The sequence below is a fragment of the Triturus cristatus genome, chromosome 3_2 (genome assembly GCF_964204655.1).
Source record: "Triturus cristatus chromosome 3_2, aTriCri1.1, whole genome shotgun sequence".
Classification (NCBI taxonomy): Eukaryota; Metazoa; Chordata; class Amphibia; order Caudata; family Salamandridae; genus Triturus; species Triturus cristatus.
In genome coordinates, this window is record NC_140584.1 from 310528581 (window position 1) to 310544480 (window position 15900).

At 46.8% G+C, this 15900-nt stretch overlaps 1 protein-coding gene across 2 annotated transcripts in view; it reads right to left on the bottom strand.

Annotated features, from left to right (window-relative positions):
* The window catches only part of CEP85 (centrosomal protein 85), a 300410-nt gene that overhangs the window by 80297 nt on the left and 204213 nt on the right, over positions 1 to 15900 (bottom strand). For both annotated transcript variants that reach the window (XM_085647752.1, XM_085647753.1), the window contains exons 11-12: positions 5995 to 6045; positions 5616 to 5723 (exon numbers count right to left, since the gene is read on the bottom strand). In XM_085647752.1, coding sequence (XP_085503878.1) covers positions 5616 to 5723; positions 5995 to 6045 — 159 coding nt within the window. The remainder of the gene's footprint in view (positions 1 to 5615; positions 5724 to 5994; positions 6046 to 15900) is intronic.

Here is a 15900-nt window from a genome sequence, read left to right on the forward strand (position 1 = left end):
ACGGCGAATCAAGTCTCGACGTCGATGATCGCCCGTGTTCTTTTGACGACGATCTTCGCCTCGAAGTAGATTGACGTCTACCTTCTTTCCTTCGACGTCGACTTCCGTCTAGATGTTGACTTCGACGTCGAACGATGAGGTTTCTCCTTCGACGCCGAACGATATTTCCTCGACGGCGAAGTTTGACGATGAACGAATGCGTTTCGCCGCCGGATCTTGCATCAACGTTGATTTTCTCTTGGAAGTATGAGTCTCCCTGGCCTCCTCACCTCTCAACGACGATCCCGCCGCTGGAGTCTTCGACGCCGATGGAGAACACACAGGGATCAACTCCTTCGACGTCGACAGCATTTCAGAAAGGCCATAAAGCCTAATCCTCTCCCTTTCTTTCAAAGTCCTCTTAGAAAGGTCCTTACAATGTTGACAGGAAGCAGGAGAATGAGAGGAAAAATGCTTCACCAAAAGAGAATAATAAAGATGAAGCAAAAAATTCACTAGAAAATTAGCAATCTTTGACTAGAAAGTCAAAACTGAAGAGAGCTGAATTCCAGGGTCCTGACAGAAGGAGTCGGAAAGAACAACTGGCCCAACTGTCACCCCTGAGGCATGATGGGATATTGGAATCAGGGCTGCCTTAAAGGCACGGTGCCAGTTTTTACCTGTACAAGGCTTTTCAGTCTCTATGGTATTGTATTGCAATGCAGCCTGCAGGCTAACAATGTTTTGTGGATCTGTGTTTGGCACAGTGTTTTCTTTTCTCTCTCATTAGTTTTTACCTCATTTAAAAAAAAAAAAAAAAGGAGATTTAGGTGTATTATTATACACATGGTGTGTTATTGGATATTTATATCTACATTGTCTAGCCTACTATGGGGGCTGCATTGGCTTGGAAAAATTATATATATATATATATATATATATGTTTTTCAAATATAATTTTATTATTTCCGGGGTCCCCGCACATGGGCGGGAATATTCAGTGCTTATGACTATTGAGGAGGATCCCCTGGAAGAGAACTACAGGAACCGCACAAGGGCTCCACCAGCTCAGACCGGGTCACACCAGGTGCAAAAGTGGGCGACAGCTCTCTCACCCCTCTGGGAAAAGTAGGCTGTTTAGCGACTCTCTCCAGTTTTACTATAAAGCGAACACCCTCTCTAGCCCAGAGGTCACTCTATTGCATTTCTACGCAGCACGGTGGCTCTAAAGATCGAGGTGAGGGTAAACACTTAAGGGAACACCATAAAATGTGAAGTGAAGCAAGAAAAACTAAAAATAAAAAAAGTACATTTTCTGCTAAACTAAGCCTTAAAAAGCAGCAGTCTTTGAGGATACTTCTCAAGTTAGTCATAAAAACGAATTACCTTACAGGCACTGCACTATGGAAAGGCCGGCTGCTTAAAAACTCCTGAGAAGTGCGACGACAATTTAACACTATACTTGATTTGCTTAATACATACTCCATTTTCTCTTTAATTAGGTGTTTAGTCAGTGATTTTCAGCCAAAAACACTGCTTAATTTGGCTAACAGGAATGGTTTATAAAACTCAGAAGAGAGCATCTGCAAAAAAATGTTACCTCTGTTTTTCTTTTGATACTGTCAATCATTTGATGAAATGGTGTTCCAGGATCCCATGTGTGGGACATCAGAGAATACCATGACAGTGTTACAGTGGAAATAACACTGAGGTATGAAAAGGAATGATAGTAGATAACCTGTCAGTGTAGCATTCACACCTTGCCTTTCAGAGTAAGAAAACAAGTTACTTACCTTTAACTTTGGTTCTCCCGTATTGGAAACTTTCATAGATTCACATGCTTGAGTCATTCCCAGTCGTCGAGATGAGAGTCACCGGTATATAAAAACAGTAATGCAAAGCTATTACAAACTAAAAACAAGCATTGGCATAGCCAATAGGTCTCGCCTTTGGGATCTTACAAGTGTTTAGTTATCCAGCACAATATCCTTGGTGCAACAACATCAAGTATTGCATGGCTAAACACTTATAAGGTCCCAAAGGCGAGACCTATTGGCTATGCCAATGCTTGTTTTGAGTGAGTGGCTTGTGAGAGTATGCCACTGTGAGGTAGAGATGCTGCGAGTGCTTTTACAGGAACCCTGTGACATTGTGCCACTTCAAAATGTATCTTGGGTCTGGTGTAATACTTCTAGCCCCTATTCCCATCTTCTCGCACCCAATGCATCCTTATATGTCCCATGTACAGCCGGTGTGGACACTCCTATTACACTTTACCTGTCCCGGTTGGTGGACGTGGTGGTGGACGACGTGGTAGTGGTGGAGGATGTGGCGATGGTGGCGAAGGACGTGGCGATGGTGGCGAAGGACGTGACGATGGTGGCGAAGGACGTGGCGATGGTGGCGAAGGACGTGGCGATGGTGGCGAAGGACGTGGCGATGGTGGCGAAGGACGTGGCGATGGTGGCGAAGGACGTGGCGATGGTGGCGAAGGACGTGGCGATGGTGGCGAAGGACGTGGCGATGGTGGCGAAGGACGTGGCGAAGGACGTGGCGATGGTGGCGAAGGACGTGGCGATGGTGGCGAAGGACGTGGCGATGGTGGCGAAGGACGTGGCGATGGTGGCGGAGGACGTGGCGATGGTGGCGGAGGACGTGGCGATGGTGGCGGAGGACGTGGCGATGGTGGCGGAGGACGTGGCGATGGTGGCGGAGGACGTGGCGATGGTGGCGGAGGACGTGGCGGAGGACGTGGCGATGGTGGCGGGGGTGAGCGTGGTGGCGGGGGTGGGCGTGGTGGGCGTGGCGGTGGGCATGGTGGGGGTGGCAGAATGCGGATGGAGAAGAGGATCTCGAAGGGGGCACATGAGATAGCAGAAAGAGGCCGAATATTAAATACAATAAAATTTAAAGCGCATTAAAGCGCAATGCTCCTTTAATAAAAAAAAAAAACACGTCAGTGGCTCACAAATGAACTCGTGTACTGACTTGTCTTGTGATACCTGGCTGTATTTCTCTGTTCCCTGCGTGTGCCAGTCAGCAGCCTGAATTAACTTAATTTACACCACATGGAGTCTATGTCAATGTCATCTGTCACAAGCGAAGACATTAAATGCATGCTGTCAGAAAACTCAGAATCTAGGAGATTTTATGGAACAGAAGAGTCCCAACAGAATTAAACTGAAGTGTGTTCAAGTTCTGAACCTTCTGTCAGTAATGAAATAAAAGATTTGGTGAAACAACAGCGAAAGCTTTCTGACATGTTTCTGATGTGAAAAAACAGCTCCGTTTTAGAATTGCTTTTGTTCTGCTTATTTGCGTGAGAGAGAGGGGGAGTAGGAGGTGAGCCTGGGAGTGGTGCGTGCGCAGTCTTCTCATTTTCAAGCACTACACTCGTGCTTGTGGCGCGCACCTGCTCGCTCCCGCAAGGTGGATGCCGCCACAAGCAAGAGTGTGTGCTTGAAAATGAGCAGAGCGACGGCTAGAGGCCCTCCTATGTAGCGCATGCGCGCTGCGTAGGCGAGACCTAACCAGGCCCAGGCCCATTCCCGTTTTGTAACATATCCACCTCCTTTTGTAAAAGAGACCAAATAAAATCGACAACCAATCATATCAGCCTCACTATCTAGAACCCTCCTGAGAGAACCTCAGACCTTCAGATTTGCTACCGCACATTGTGCTAGGGAGTCTCCACTGGGCTCTGCTCAGTTATTCCTTATTCTACTACTTTGGAGAGAACTCTTCAGCTGTACTTTTCCAGATTACTCTACAATCTTGGTCTATTCTCTTTTTATTATGGTAGACAAGTAGAAAAAAGGCCTTTTTAGATGATGTGTCACCTGCTCTAAAAAGAGCCTTTATGTAGATGACCCTCATAATATACTGCTTGTATCTGGACCACAAGGCCAAGGACTGCAAGGTATGTCATACCTTTTCTACTAAAACCTTGAGGAATCGTGAGGGATGTCTCCTTACCTGGCTCCAGAAGCTTAAAACCAGAAGGGATCCAGTCTCTAGTAAAGACAGCGATGAGGCCTCATCTGCTTCATCTTCTAGAAGATCTGAAAAAAGGTCTGATAATACTTCTTCCTAGGAGCGCCCTCAAAAAGCCTCTAAAAAGACCTCCCATCGGTCTGACAGGCTCAGTCCAACTAAATCTCCTCACCGATGTGAAAAGGAGAGGAAAGGACTTAAAGCAGGAGAAAGGCAGGAAAAAGTGAAGTGAGGAAGTCTAGCTCTGTTCCTCCTCCTTCCCCTCCTGAAGGAAGAAAAGTGTTCAAGAAACCCTGCTCTGTTCCTCTTGAGGAACGACCGGAAAAGAATTCACCACCGTCGACGAAGCAGTCGACGACACAGTCTAATAAGAAACCGTCATCAACGCGGAGTGACAAGGGTCACTCTCCAACTTACCCCTGTTCTGACGACGGGATCTCTGAGAGCTTGGACGGTGTTGACGAAGGCAGTTCCAACTCCATCGACAACGGAGGTGACTACTACGGTGACGACAACAGTATCGACAATGGCGCTGTCGAAGGCAATATCTTCATCGTCGACGGGAGTAAATAAAATTCTGCAGAAAAAGACAGAAATCGCCATGCGACTCCTGAAGTCACATCACTTAGCAAGGTGACCCCTCCAATACCCTCTCACTTCCTGGAAGAGGAGGACTCCGATGAGGACTGTCCTTTCGGATATGCCCATAGCCCTTCGGAACTGCACATTAAGTGCCAGAAGGAGGATTCTGAAGAGGGATATGAAGGGGAACAGGACTATGATCCTCCCCAGGACTACCATGGAGGATATCAAGAGGAGATGGTCTGTATGCTGTCCTCGTTGACTCATCTCGACGACTGGGAATGATTCAAGCATGTGAATCTATGAAAGTTCCAATACCGGTTTAATATTACTGTTCAACATCTTGCTCCATTATGAAAACACAATTTTGTAGTCAAATCTTGCCCAGCCTCTTTTTTTAAAAACATTTTATTGGTTGAACTGGGGAAAGGGACACATATTAGCACATGAATCAACATTCACAGTAATTGTTATAATTTCAGGACATACATACAGCACCACCTCATTGTTTACAGTGTAAAATATTAAACACAATGATACATAAACTTGTATTCAAATGCCGTTCTTAAACTGTATGATGCATCCTAACCCAAACTAGTCCTCTGTGTGATGAAATTGATCATAGCGTACTGATACGTAGAGGGGCCGGGAGGAGAACCCAATGAGACGGGCCGGATAGATACGCGGACTTATTGAGTGGGAAAATTGTCTTGCCGAAGCACTGCAGTCCAAGTGGGATGCGGGGGAGTGTATTGGGAGACCCTGTCTAATTTGCATAGAGTGTTTAACACTCGTCCTTCTGGGACCTAAAGGATTCCAGAAAGGCATCCCACACAATTGCTATGGGCTGCTTCTTGAGCCCTCGGTATTCTTCCCCAAGAAAGACCTGCCCTTCAGCTGTGCCCAGATGTACAACTTCCTTGCACAACTTCCTTGCACTAGCTAGTCGATGAGGGGGCCCGGGGAGATTTTGCCCAACCTTTTAATTAAAGTATTGTGATGCATGGATTTGCTCTCAATGATCATTAAATACATTCTGTAAATCAGCATTAGACTCTCACCTCTTTCACAGCTTCTTTGAGCTGCTGCACAGTTTTATCCCTCCTCCTGGATTCCTCACTCAGAGCCTGCTCTGTGCTCTCTTCCTGTGCTGCCTGCTCCTTTAGAGTCTAGTAGAAATGGGCAGTGAGAAAGGGTTAAATCAAATGACAGGTTCTCTCAAGACAGCTATCACTTGGCCCAGAACTCAATCACACAGGACCACTACAGTCAAACTGCGCTTAAAACAATATTAAAATCTTAGCTCACTTCTGCAGCTCTTCCGGTCACTTACAGTCCGCCATCGAAACAAGCCTCCTGTCTCCAACCCTATAGATCATTGCCTGCATGTGCTCTAGCCAATCTGGGACCAACCTCCCATTCAATATAGTAGCCTCTTACCTTCAATTGAAGACTGAGTTGCTCAATCTTTCTCTTTTGACTGTTCACCATCTAAAAGAGAAAGGAAAGTTTGAGAAACAAAGTATACGAATGTTAATTGGTCAAGCTGGGAACACAGCAAGCATGTAACAGTTAAGGAACGTGTGAAGCAAAGCACTGGGAGTGATGATTACTAGGTCAGACTGTGAAGATTGCACAGCTTGGTGAGGCAGACAGGTTTTCCCTCTCTATGGCAAAGTGTAAATGGGTTTTCAACTCTCCTCAGAGGAATATAAAATGAAACAGATCTCAGGTGCATGGAATAAAACACTACTGTTGTAAAATCTGGCAGCAGACCGAGTTCCCAAGTAGGAGCCAAATGTTTCAACTAGAGGCAAGAATGTCCCTTACAAAAGAATGACTAATTTGAGCACTTCCAATATGGGCATGCATTCAAATAATGAATGCAAGGCCTGATAAAACTGGTAAAACTTTAAATAGAAAGCAGGAGGGGCTATTGCAACCTTGTAGTGCATCATACATAAAAACCCCATCGAAAATGAAACCTCTGCATTCCTGTCTCCATTATAACCCGTTGAGCAAGATTGTCAGAATTCTTCAACATGAAAAGAAGGTTTAGCCACAAGTTCTTCCGACCCCAAGTTTCAGCTGCAAATCACAAGCATGACATCCTGAATATGGTATGCACCCTACGTTCTGCATCTTTAGTGCAGACAGAAATGTCACCACCCGAACTGACTCACACTGCAATATTATGTGGCAGGTGTTGGTGGTGAAATGCCACGGCAGGGGCCAGGGTAAGCAGGGCCATATGGGGGTGGGCAGGGGTTGTGGGACACTACCAATAAACAAAAACAGCAAGGGAACAGGGGCAAAATGTGGAGCATATTGGGGGGGTCAAGAGAGCAGCATTATATGTGACTAGAGTACACCAGTTTGGCCTGAAGTGAAATGGCATTTCTACTCATAAAGCAAGAGTGTAACCAGCAGAAAAGATTATATCTTATCATATCTTCATGGAGCGGAAACTTAATTGCACAGCCCTGGTAAGATGGCTTAAAGCAGCTGGACAGAAAAACTACATTTTCTAATTGATACACCTTCCAGCACGTTCCTCAACTTATGAATATCCCTTCAGGCACTAGATTGATCAGGAAAACTTTCTCCAAGCAAAAACTCCCAAGCCCCATCAGCAGGTGCAATGTTGCTTTAGCTGTGACTCCACTTGCTGGTTGTGATGACATCTGAATAGATTAGGTGCCAATTGACGTGCTGGCTTCAGATTTTTGCCCACACCTCAGACACGCCCAAAGCCCTCTGTGTGTTAAAGAATGAAATTCCTTAACATTTTTACAACTAGGTCAAATATCACCTCCAAAGATTTCAGGGTTTAAAACGCAACGTCGCAGGTGTCCTTGTCGGAGCCAGATGACATCTGCATGTGGTGGTTGGGTTTGGAGCATTACAATGGAGCCTGCAAGAGTGAAAGCAATACGTGCAGGGTTCTTATTAGTCCAACTAGGTTTACTACATAGTATTCCCTACGCGAGACAGACCTTACAAACAAAATGAGTACACCTAGTGCACTATGCTTGTGAAGATGTGCAACAATGGGATAGTTTGATCAGATCATGCGAGTGTGCCCTGCGATACAAACATAATGGCAACTAATACTAGGATAGCACGTCACGCACACTGGGGACTCGAATACACGAGTCACCACAACAAACACTACTTATCATAGGCGAGTAATCTACCACGACCCATCAAAAGACCTGGATCGCACTCTGACTTGTGTTGGCAAAACAAAATACTGCCCCCAAATGCAGAGTGGCAGAAATCTCAACACTAGAGGAACAGAAACATGGATTGGTGTATGCTTACTGAGGGGAGGGGGTGGGAGGGAGAGAGGGACGATGACAAAAAAAAAAAAAACATCTATGAAGGCAGAGGATGCGGTAGCAAATAGGGTAAAATATGGGCAGAATGGGGGCAAAGTAGTGGAGATTAAAAGAATCAGAAGATACGCTCTAACGTGCCTGAAACTCACCTGACCAATCTTCCAAATTGAGAAAACAGACACAGAGGGAGGGTGACCATATCTGTGGGATGCAGAAAGTCTATACGTCATACTTGGTCAGCTGACCAACTATGTAACACTGTGCTATTACAATTTCAAAAATGGCAATAAAAACAAGTTACAAAAATACATTGGCTTTTCGAAGTACCCAAAAGCTACCAGGGAAAGTGCGGCCATGTAATTTTGAGTCAATGTCCGCAGGGTTTAGTCAAAGCATTCACATCCGCATTCCGGTGATTCTTCACGGTAAACCATCCAATTTTCTTCCTAAAGGAAACTCTCCCTCTGCAGAGACCATTCGGACTCTTGATTCAATTTCCCAAAAGCAGTCTCTTCCTACTCGTTGGAGAAGATCCTAATGTCAACAAAAAATGAAGCAGAGTTTCAGGCTCCACTGGCTGACTCAGTGCAGCTTAAGGCCTTCCTGTTAGCAATGGAGAACCTCTTGAGGATGACTTGGATACCTACAGGGCCATTCACCAAAGGTGAGCCCAATCCAGCCAACTTGGAGATTACCGTAGTTCGGACGCCTTCTGAATTAATTACTTGGTGAACCGTGGCTCCGTCACTGATCCGATTGCCTTACACCCCCCCCCCCCCATACCCTCATTTGACTCAAGATGCCACCCTCAGGGTGCCTCCAAGTCAGCAGATTATCATTTTACCACTCGGATAGACCCTTTGTGGAACACCTTGCTAGAAACCAGAGATTCTCCTGGATAGAATAATTTATTGATCAAACTCCAATGTCTTTGCAATTCCTGATGAGTACGGCTGCACAGAAGAGGACGACTCAGAGGCTGATCGACTCTTTCCCTGTTGCACAAAAATCAGCAGAAACTTGATGCTGACCTTGCCCTCTGCGGAGACAAACTAACTTCCGTAAAACGTTTTACTTGCATTTTTTCTTTTTTTTTTTCAAAACCTTTGACAAATTCAGCAGTATCAAAATACACTTTTACAACAGATCCAAACATCTTACACATCAGGCCATTTACGGAGCATAATAGACATGGGGGAATATCAAGCAAACAGAAGCATTATCCTGTACAACACGGCTATAGCACCATAAACTAAACATAGCTGCAGGAGGTGATGACAGCACTGTAGGGGAAGGAGCAGGCCTGGCAGAGGGGGAGATGGGGACAGGGAGGTGGGAAATTACTGACCAACACCGGCGACCGCCGCGGGCGGAGGGCCGGCGGGGAGCGCGGGAGAGGCAGTCTGGCTCAGATGTGATCGGGAATGAAGGTATGTCACTAGGGTGCCCCATATGTCAGGTGGGCAGGATCTCGCAGGCATAAGGTCCCAGAATTCAGATAGCAGGGTCTGGCATCTCGAAGCATCTTCAAGCCATTGGGCAAACTTATGCGCCGGTCTGCGACCCCAACATATGGTCACCCTACGCCGCTTTTGTTATTTGAAGATAGAATTTGAGACATTTTTGTACACCCGGTGAATGAAGAGCCCTTTCCGCTGGTGTTGCAGGTTGTAGAAAAAAAGTTGAGGAAACGCGGCTCATTCAGGTGAAAGTCCAAAAGAACTTTGGGAATGAACTTGGTGTTGGTGTGTAGGACTACTGTCATCCCTAAACGGTTCTTGGATGGTAAGAGCCAGGATTTCACTCACTCTTCTAGTGGATGTCAACACGAGAAGCAAAGCAATCTTCTAGGAAACGAATCGGAGATCAGCTTTATGAATGGGCTCGAATGGGTGCTCATGAGTTGTGAAAGGACTATGTTAAGCTGCCAGAACGGTGGAGTGGGTCTGACAGACGGAAAGACTCTAAACCTTCCTTTCATAAATTGCTTAACAATCCTAGCTGACCATAAAGAGGGCAGTGAAGAAGTCCTTCTAAAATGAGATTTTGCAGCTAGATGGACCTTACTGGAGGCGTGAGCCAAACCAGATTTTGACAAAAGGATGTAAGGAAGAATTTCATGAGGTGAGGACAAAGGATATAGTTTAGATTCTGGACACCAATGGCCGAATCGCTTCCACTACCTTTTATACATTTTGTTAGCGCTCTGTGCTTGAGCATTGGAGAGAATCTCCCTGCATTCAGATGGGAGGTTTAGATGGCCAAACAAAAAGGTACTCAGCAGCCATGCTGCTAATTGAAGCGATTTAGGATCTGGATGCAGCACTAGGCCCTGGGACATAGTCTGAAGGAATGGAATGGGGTCCAAGAGGATGGGATGTCTCTCTGAAAGCAGGAGGAATTCCATGCATCAATGTTGATGCGGCCATGAGGATGATTCTGCAGGGTTCTGCTTTCATCTTCATCAGCAGTCTTGGCTGGAGAGGAATTGGCAGAAAAGCGTAGACAAAGGTGCCTGACCAGGACATCAAAAACGCATTTCCCAAAGATACGGGATGGTGACGCTAACTTGCGAGGTACCAGCATTACTTGTTCTCTGGAGTTGCAAAAAGATCTATAGCTGGCTTGCCTGCAGGAGAAAGATCTTGTTGAGAATCACCTGATCAGATTCCTATTCATGGCATGATGACTTGAGTCTGGTGAGCATGCCTGCTGTTGTGTTCTGATTAAGAAACTCCGCTGTGGATTGCCCACTCCCAGATGCACTGTGCCTCCTGAGAGAGAAGGCGAGATGTAGTGCCCCCTGCTTGTTGATATAGTGAAACAGTCCCTTGCACAAGCAGACAGTATTATGTATCATTGACAATAATAAAAACTCATGCTCCTCTGTTGAAACAGTCACTTCAGTTTAATCCGGAGATCCTTAGTCAACACGCGTTTTGTCGCGCTTAATTGTTGTGTGCAGCGACTTCTTCAGGGCTCTAATCTCTTTGTATGGATCCTCAGTTCCGGTTGGATTTCGACCCAGAGTGGGTTCTAGTACTCCAGTGGTATTTGCACAGTAAAGGGCAACAGTGATTAAGGTGTCCAAGATTTAGTGTATTCCAGAATTCTTTAAGTCATAAATCCATCCTGAAGAAGGACGACTTAGTATAGTAAAACCTCTCTTTGTGGATTTCTGTGGACACGCCAGAGGCAGCCCTGCTACTGAACAGAGGGTTTGCGTTTACGCCATTAAAAACTTGGTTGCTGGCAAGAGGGACTCACTTAGTCCCCAAAGAGTGTTTTTACTACACCACATAGTCATTCTTCATGAATCGAAGGAAGGCAGGCCTTGAGGGCTAGATTTACAGCGCTCAGCTCCAGCATGTTGATGTGATACAATTGTTCTTTTGTTGTCCATCGACCTGGAGTCTGGAGGGATCCTGCTGTAAAGGACGCATCCTCAGCCTGGCGTTAGGGACAAGAAAAATGCAGGATGCCATCGACCCTAGGTGAGCGGCAACCTGACGGACCGAAGGTAAACTGCTGCGCAGAATTTGCTAGCATTTCAGAGTGATAGATGACAGTCTCTCCTCCGAAGTAAACACTTTCCCTATTTCAGAGTCTATTGTAGCCCCCAGACAGCAGACTCTCTGTGTGGGATGCAGAGTCGATTTTTCGAAGTTGACGTGGCGACCCAGCCGTTGACAAAGGTCTAGACATTGCTGGCAGTGGTTCCTCACGCTTGGGGAGGTGTGGGGGGGGGGGGGGCAGGAAGAGAGGACCTTTCAGAAGCCAGTGGTCGAGAGAAGGATAAACAAAGATGCCGTTGCGTCGTAGAGCAGCTGCTACTACTGCCATGCACAGATCCAGGATAGGCCTGTGCTCCGATTTCCGACCTTTTTTCTTCACTATGCCGTACCTTAAATATACCCCTCGACCCTGCTGCGATATATGAACTTCCTCGATGGGTGATTTTCGCTGGAGAGGGCATACTTCCTGCTGTAGTATATGCATCTGGTGGTACGTCGCTTTTAATGGAAGGATTGTGGCGGTCAAGAGGGGGCGGGGATTTTCAGACCGTGGGTCGATGCCGAATACAGAGTACCCATTCTGCAGCGGAGTTAACACCCATTGGTCTTTTGTGATGTTGCGCCACTCTTCCAGGTGGTTGGCTATACTTCACCCCACTGGAGTAGGAAACTGCGATGGGGGAAGCTGCCACTTATTAGTTCGATGGAGTTTTTGCTGAGGCAGCAGATTGACGAGGAACTCCTCTACCTCTAGGAGCACGACGTCCCCGATAGTGGGATTTCGATTGGCTCTGCTGATGTCGGTGCCTCTGCCACGGAGGGGTTTGAATCAGTCAATCGTATGGTCTGTATCGGCGCCTGAACTCCTTTCTTTCAAGCGCTACCGCCTTCAGGGTATCACGCTCAGTCTTCATCCTAGACATTTCGTCTGTGTGAGTGCGAAACAAGGATGACCCTGAGAAAGGGAGGTTGAGGATCCGTGATTGAGCTTCAGGTTTTAAAGCAGTTAGTCGGAGTCAGGATGACCGTCTATCACAGATTCCGTGTGCATAGGAGTGCGCAGACAGTGTCGACCCATCAGCTGTGGCGCTTGCCACCAAGCTTCCTTCCTGCACTATCTCCTCCAAGTCCCTGCGGTCTTCTTTGGGTAGTTTTTCTGTAAACCTTTGAAGCGAGTCCCACAAGGATCTGTCATAACACCCTAATAGCGCCAAGGTGCTGGAGACCATCATAAAGGCAGACGTGCCGCAGACTTTTCACCCCCACAAAGCCTGTGCTCTGCTCTCATCGGGAGGGACTGTTGACGAGGAGGCCACTGCATGTGTCTTTTTTGCAGCTGCAATTATTACAGAGTCAGGAGGCGGGTCAGATCTAAGGAATAGTGGATCTTCTTCCGAAGGTTTGAATTTCTTCAAGATTATCGCTGGTGTGGTCTTGGGTGTTGCCGGTGTAAGGAAAGTATCCATCCCAGGCTGGAGGAGCCCAGGAACCAAGGGTAACAATGGTCTGGCAACTGATCTTTGATGTTAAGTCTCAGAAATTACTGAGGTTGACCTCTGCTGGGTAGGCATAACAATGTTCAACTTTGTTGCCCCTCTGGCCAGAACATCCTGAAAAGTAATGACTTCATTCATCGGGGAGACCCTCGACAGTGGGCTGTCTAAGTGTAGGAGTAGTCCCTCGTTGAGGATTGTGTAGAAGAGGGCGAACGTGTCGGTGACCGGAGCCGTCTGCTATGACCAAGACTTAGATCTCCTTCTTGAGGAAGGTGCAGGAGTACGTGTATGATCTCAACCCCTAGATGGAGTAGTAGGAGAGAGATCTACAGCTTGTACCAGCCGGGCCAGAGGAGACCTGTGTAGAGGGCTGGAGTAATCCGGAGTGCCTTGTGCTTGTACTGTTCCAGATTTCAGCCAGTGATGCAGAGACCATCTAGGAGAGAGGTGCACAGATGGAGATTTCTGCCTCTCTTCTCGCGCAGGAGGCTCAGAGGGTGAACGGGGGCATTTAGGTGAAGCCGCTGCACTGCTCGAGGTCAAGATAATTTCCCCCTGTTGACCTTGAATACAATGAAGTGCATCTTGAACCCGTGTGATGGGTCGACGCCGACTGGCGAGAGTGTCTTGATGTTGAACGTGGAGTCACTGTCGTGAACCAGTGCTAGTGATTTTGCTCTCGACGTCGGTGCTGATTGAGAAATGCTCACTGGGCAGGAGGAGGACCTAGATCGACGTCTCGACGTCAAGCGATGTGTCCTCGGCGTCGACTGTTCTCTGGGAGTAGAACTGTGCCCCGATGTCAATAGTCACCTGGTTGACGACGACAGAGGGGGTGTTCATCTCGATATCAAACGTCCTTGAGTTGGCCGCCTTTGGCCTAACACCAAAGACTTGTGTCTCAACGTCGACCGCCTCTGCGACTAAGTATTGTGCCTCCACGTCAAGTGCTGGGAGGACACGGACGGAGTTTCATGTCTCGTCGATCCTCTGCGAGTAGACGCAGACAGAAACTTGTGCCTTAACGAAAGTCTGAGAGAGGACGCAGACGGAGTCTCATCCCTCGACTTCGAGCCAACGCTGACAGAGGCCTACTCTTCAACTTTGAGCATCGCCAGGCTGACCGCAATGGAGGGTCTGTTACCTGATAACTCAACGTCAAAACTGTTGCCTTCGATCTTGGTGTTGATGGCTTCGACCACGACATCAGTTTCTTTGCCATTGGTAAATTTGCCACCGATTCAGACACCGATGGGGAACAGATCGGGATTTTGCTTCTCGATGTCGATATGGCCCTCTTTCTTGTGTCTTGACAGGAGACCTACCTCTCTCAGAAAGTCCATAGAGGTGAATCCTTTCCTTCTCCTTGAGAGTTCTAGGCAGCTTCTTGCAATGCGGACAGGTCTCTGGGGAGTGAGAGTCAGGAAAGCAGAGAATACACACAGAATATGTGTCTGACCTGGCCTCCTTCTTGCCACATGAGGAGCAACGGTCAAAAAGAGATGGCATTGTCAAAAAAAACGGTTGTACCTCACTCTAATCCCTAAAAGACGTCAAGTGAAAGGTAGAAAACCACAATAAAGTAGAGAATTATTTGACAAAAAGTCAAAAAGTCAGAGCTGTTAATTCCAGGGTGCTGACTGAAGGAGCCGGAAAGAACTGACCTAACTGTCACCCCTGAGGCATTATGGGAAGCCAGAGGTCATGGCTGCTTTAAAGGCACGGTGACAGATTTTTATGTTACAATTGCTTTCATTTTCTATACTATTGGTTTTCAACGCAGCCTGTAGGCTAACCATGCCCTCCTGTGGTCTATATTAGTATGTTAATGCAAAATAAGTTAGGGGCTGCATGGACGTGTGAAAAAATTGCAGGAATATTCAGAGCTTATCACTTTGATGAGGATCCCCTGGAAGAGAAAGGTAGCCAAAGCAGGTTGTGATGTCGGACCTGGCCTTGGTTAATGGTCAGCAGAGTTGGTATCGGTTTGAGCTGAACGCGAAGTTGTTCTGACGGAGCAGGAGCTCCATGAACCAGAACTATCTGGGCTACCTGGGAGCAATGAGAAGTCGGCAAGGCTCTTCAGATTGTTGAGCACCCTTGGGACAATGCATTTGGGGGAAAAGCGTAAGCATAGATTCCTGACAATCTCATCTAAAGCACATTCTCCCCCCCTCCCCCAACAACCCCTCTTTGGGGATGCCAACTTGCAAAGAACTGGCCTTTTTTTGTTCTCCGTCGCAAACTAGTCTAAGTTCAGCTAGCCGTAACGGTGGGAAAGGTGGTCCAGAATGTGTTGGTCAAGTTCCCACTTCTGGCAAGGGATATTGGCCCTGCTTAGCAAGTCTGCAAGGATATTGGAATCTCCAGGCATATTTCTGCTTTGAGCGTTAAATGATGCAGAAGAGTGCAATTCCAGATGTCTCGCACTTGAAGAGATTGCACCGGTGAGCGTGTTCCCCCCTGTTTGTTGAGATCAAACATGCTGGTGATATTGTGTGTGTGTTATGAGCACCGATAACTGTGCTATCTTGGGGAGAAAAGTTTTAAATATCAATGTGATGACCTTGAGCTACAGTAGCTTGATGTGAATCTTTGTTTCGCCTGGACTCAAATTACCACTTATTTGAAAGCCTCGGAGGTGAGCACTCCAACCTTCCAGGGAGGCATCCGTTATGACAGTCAGCAATTTATGCTAGATATGATAGACCTCTGGACAGGCTTGATTTTAATGTCTTTGCTCATTGCTGGAGTTATTCGAATAACGAAGAACCCCTGTGCCTGAGGCCATTGTTTTTACAATTCCTCTTGAAGTAGACTCATTTTTAGATAGCAATTCGGAATAAGAGATGCAAGAAGAAATCATTCCAGGGAACAATTTGTGGATCCGGACAGAAACGGACTTTTCTGTGGAAAATTTGTGCTAGTTGTTGAATCTTTATTTGCTTGTCTTGAGAGGGAAAGGCCTTGTTTAGGACAGTGTAGAGGAATACT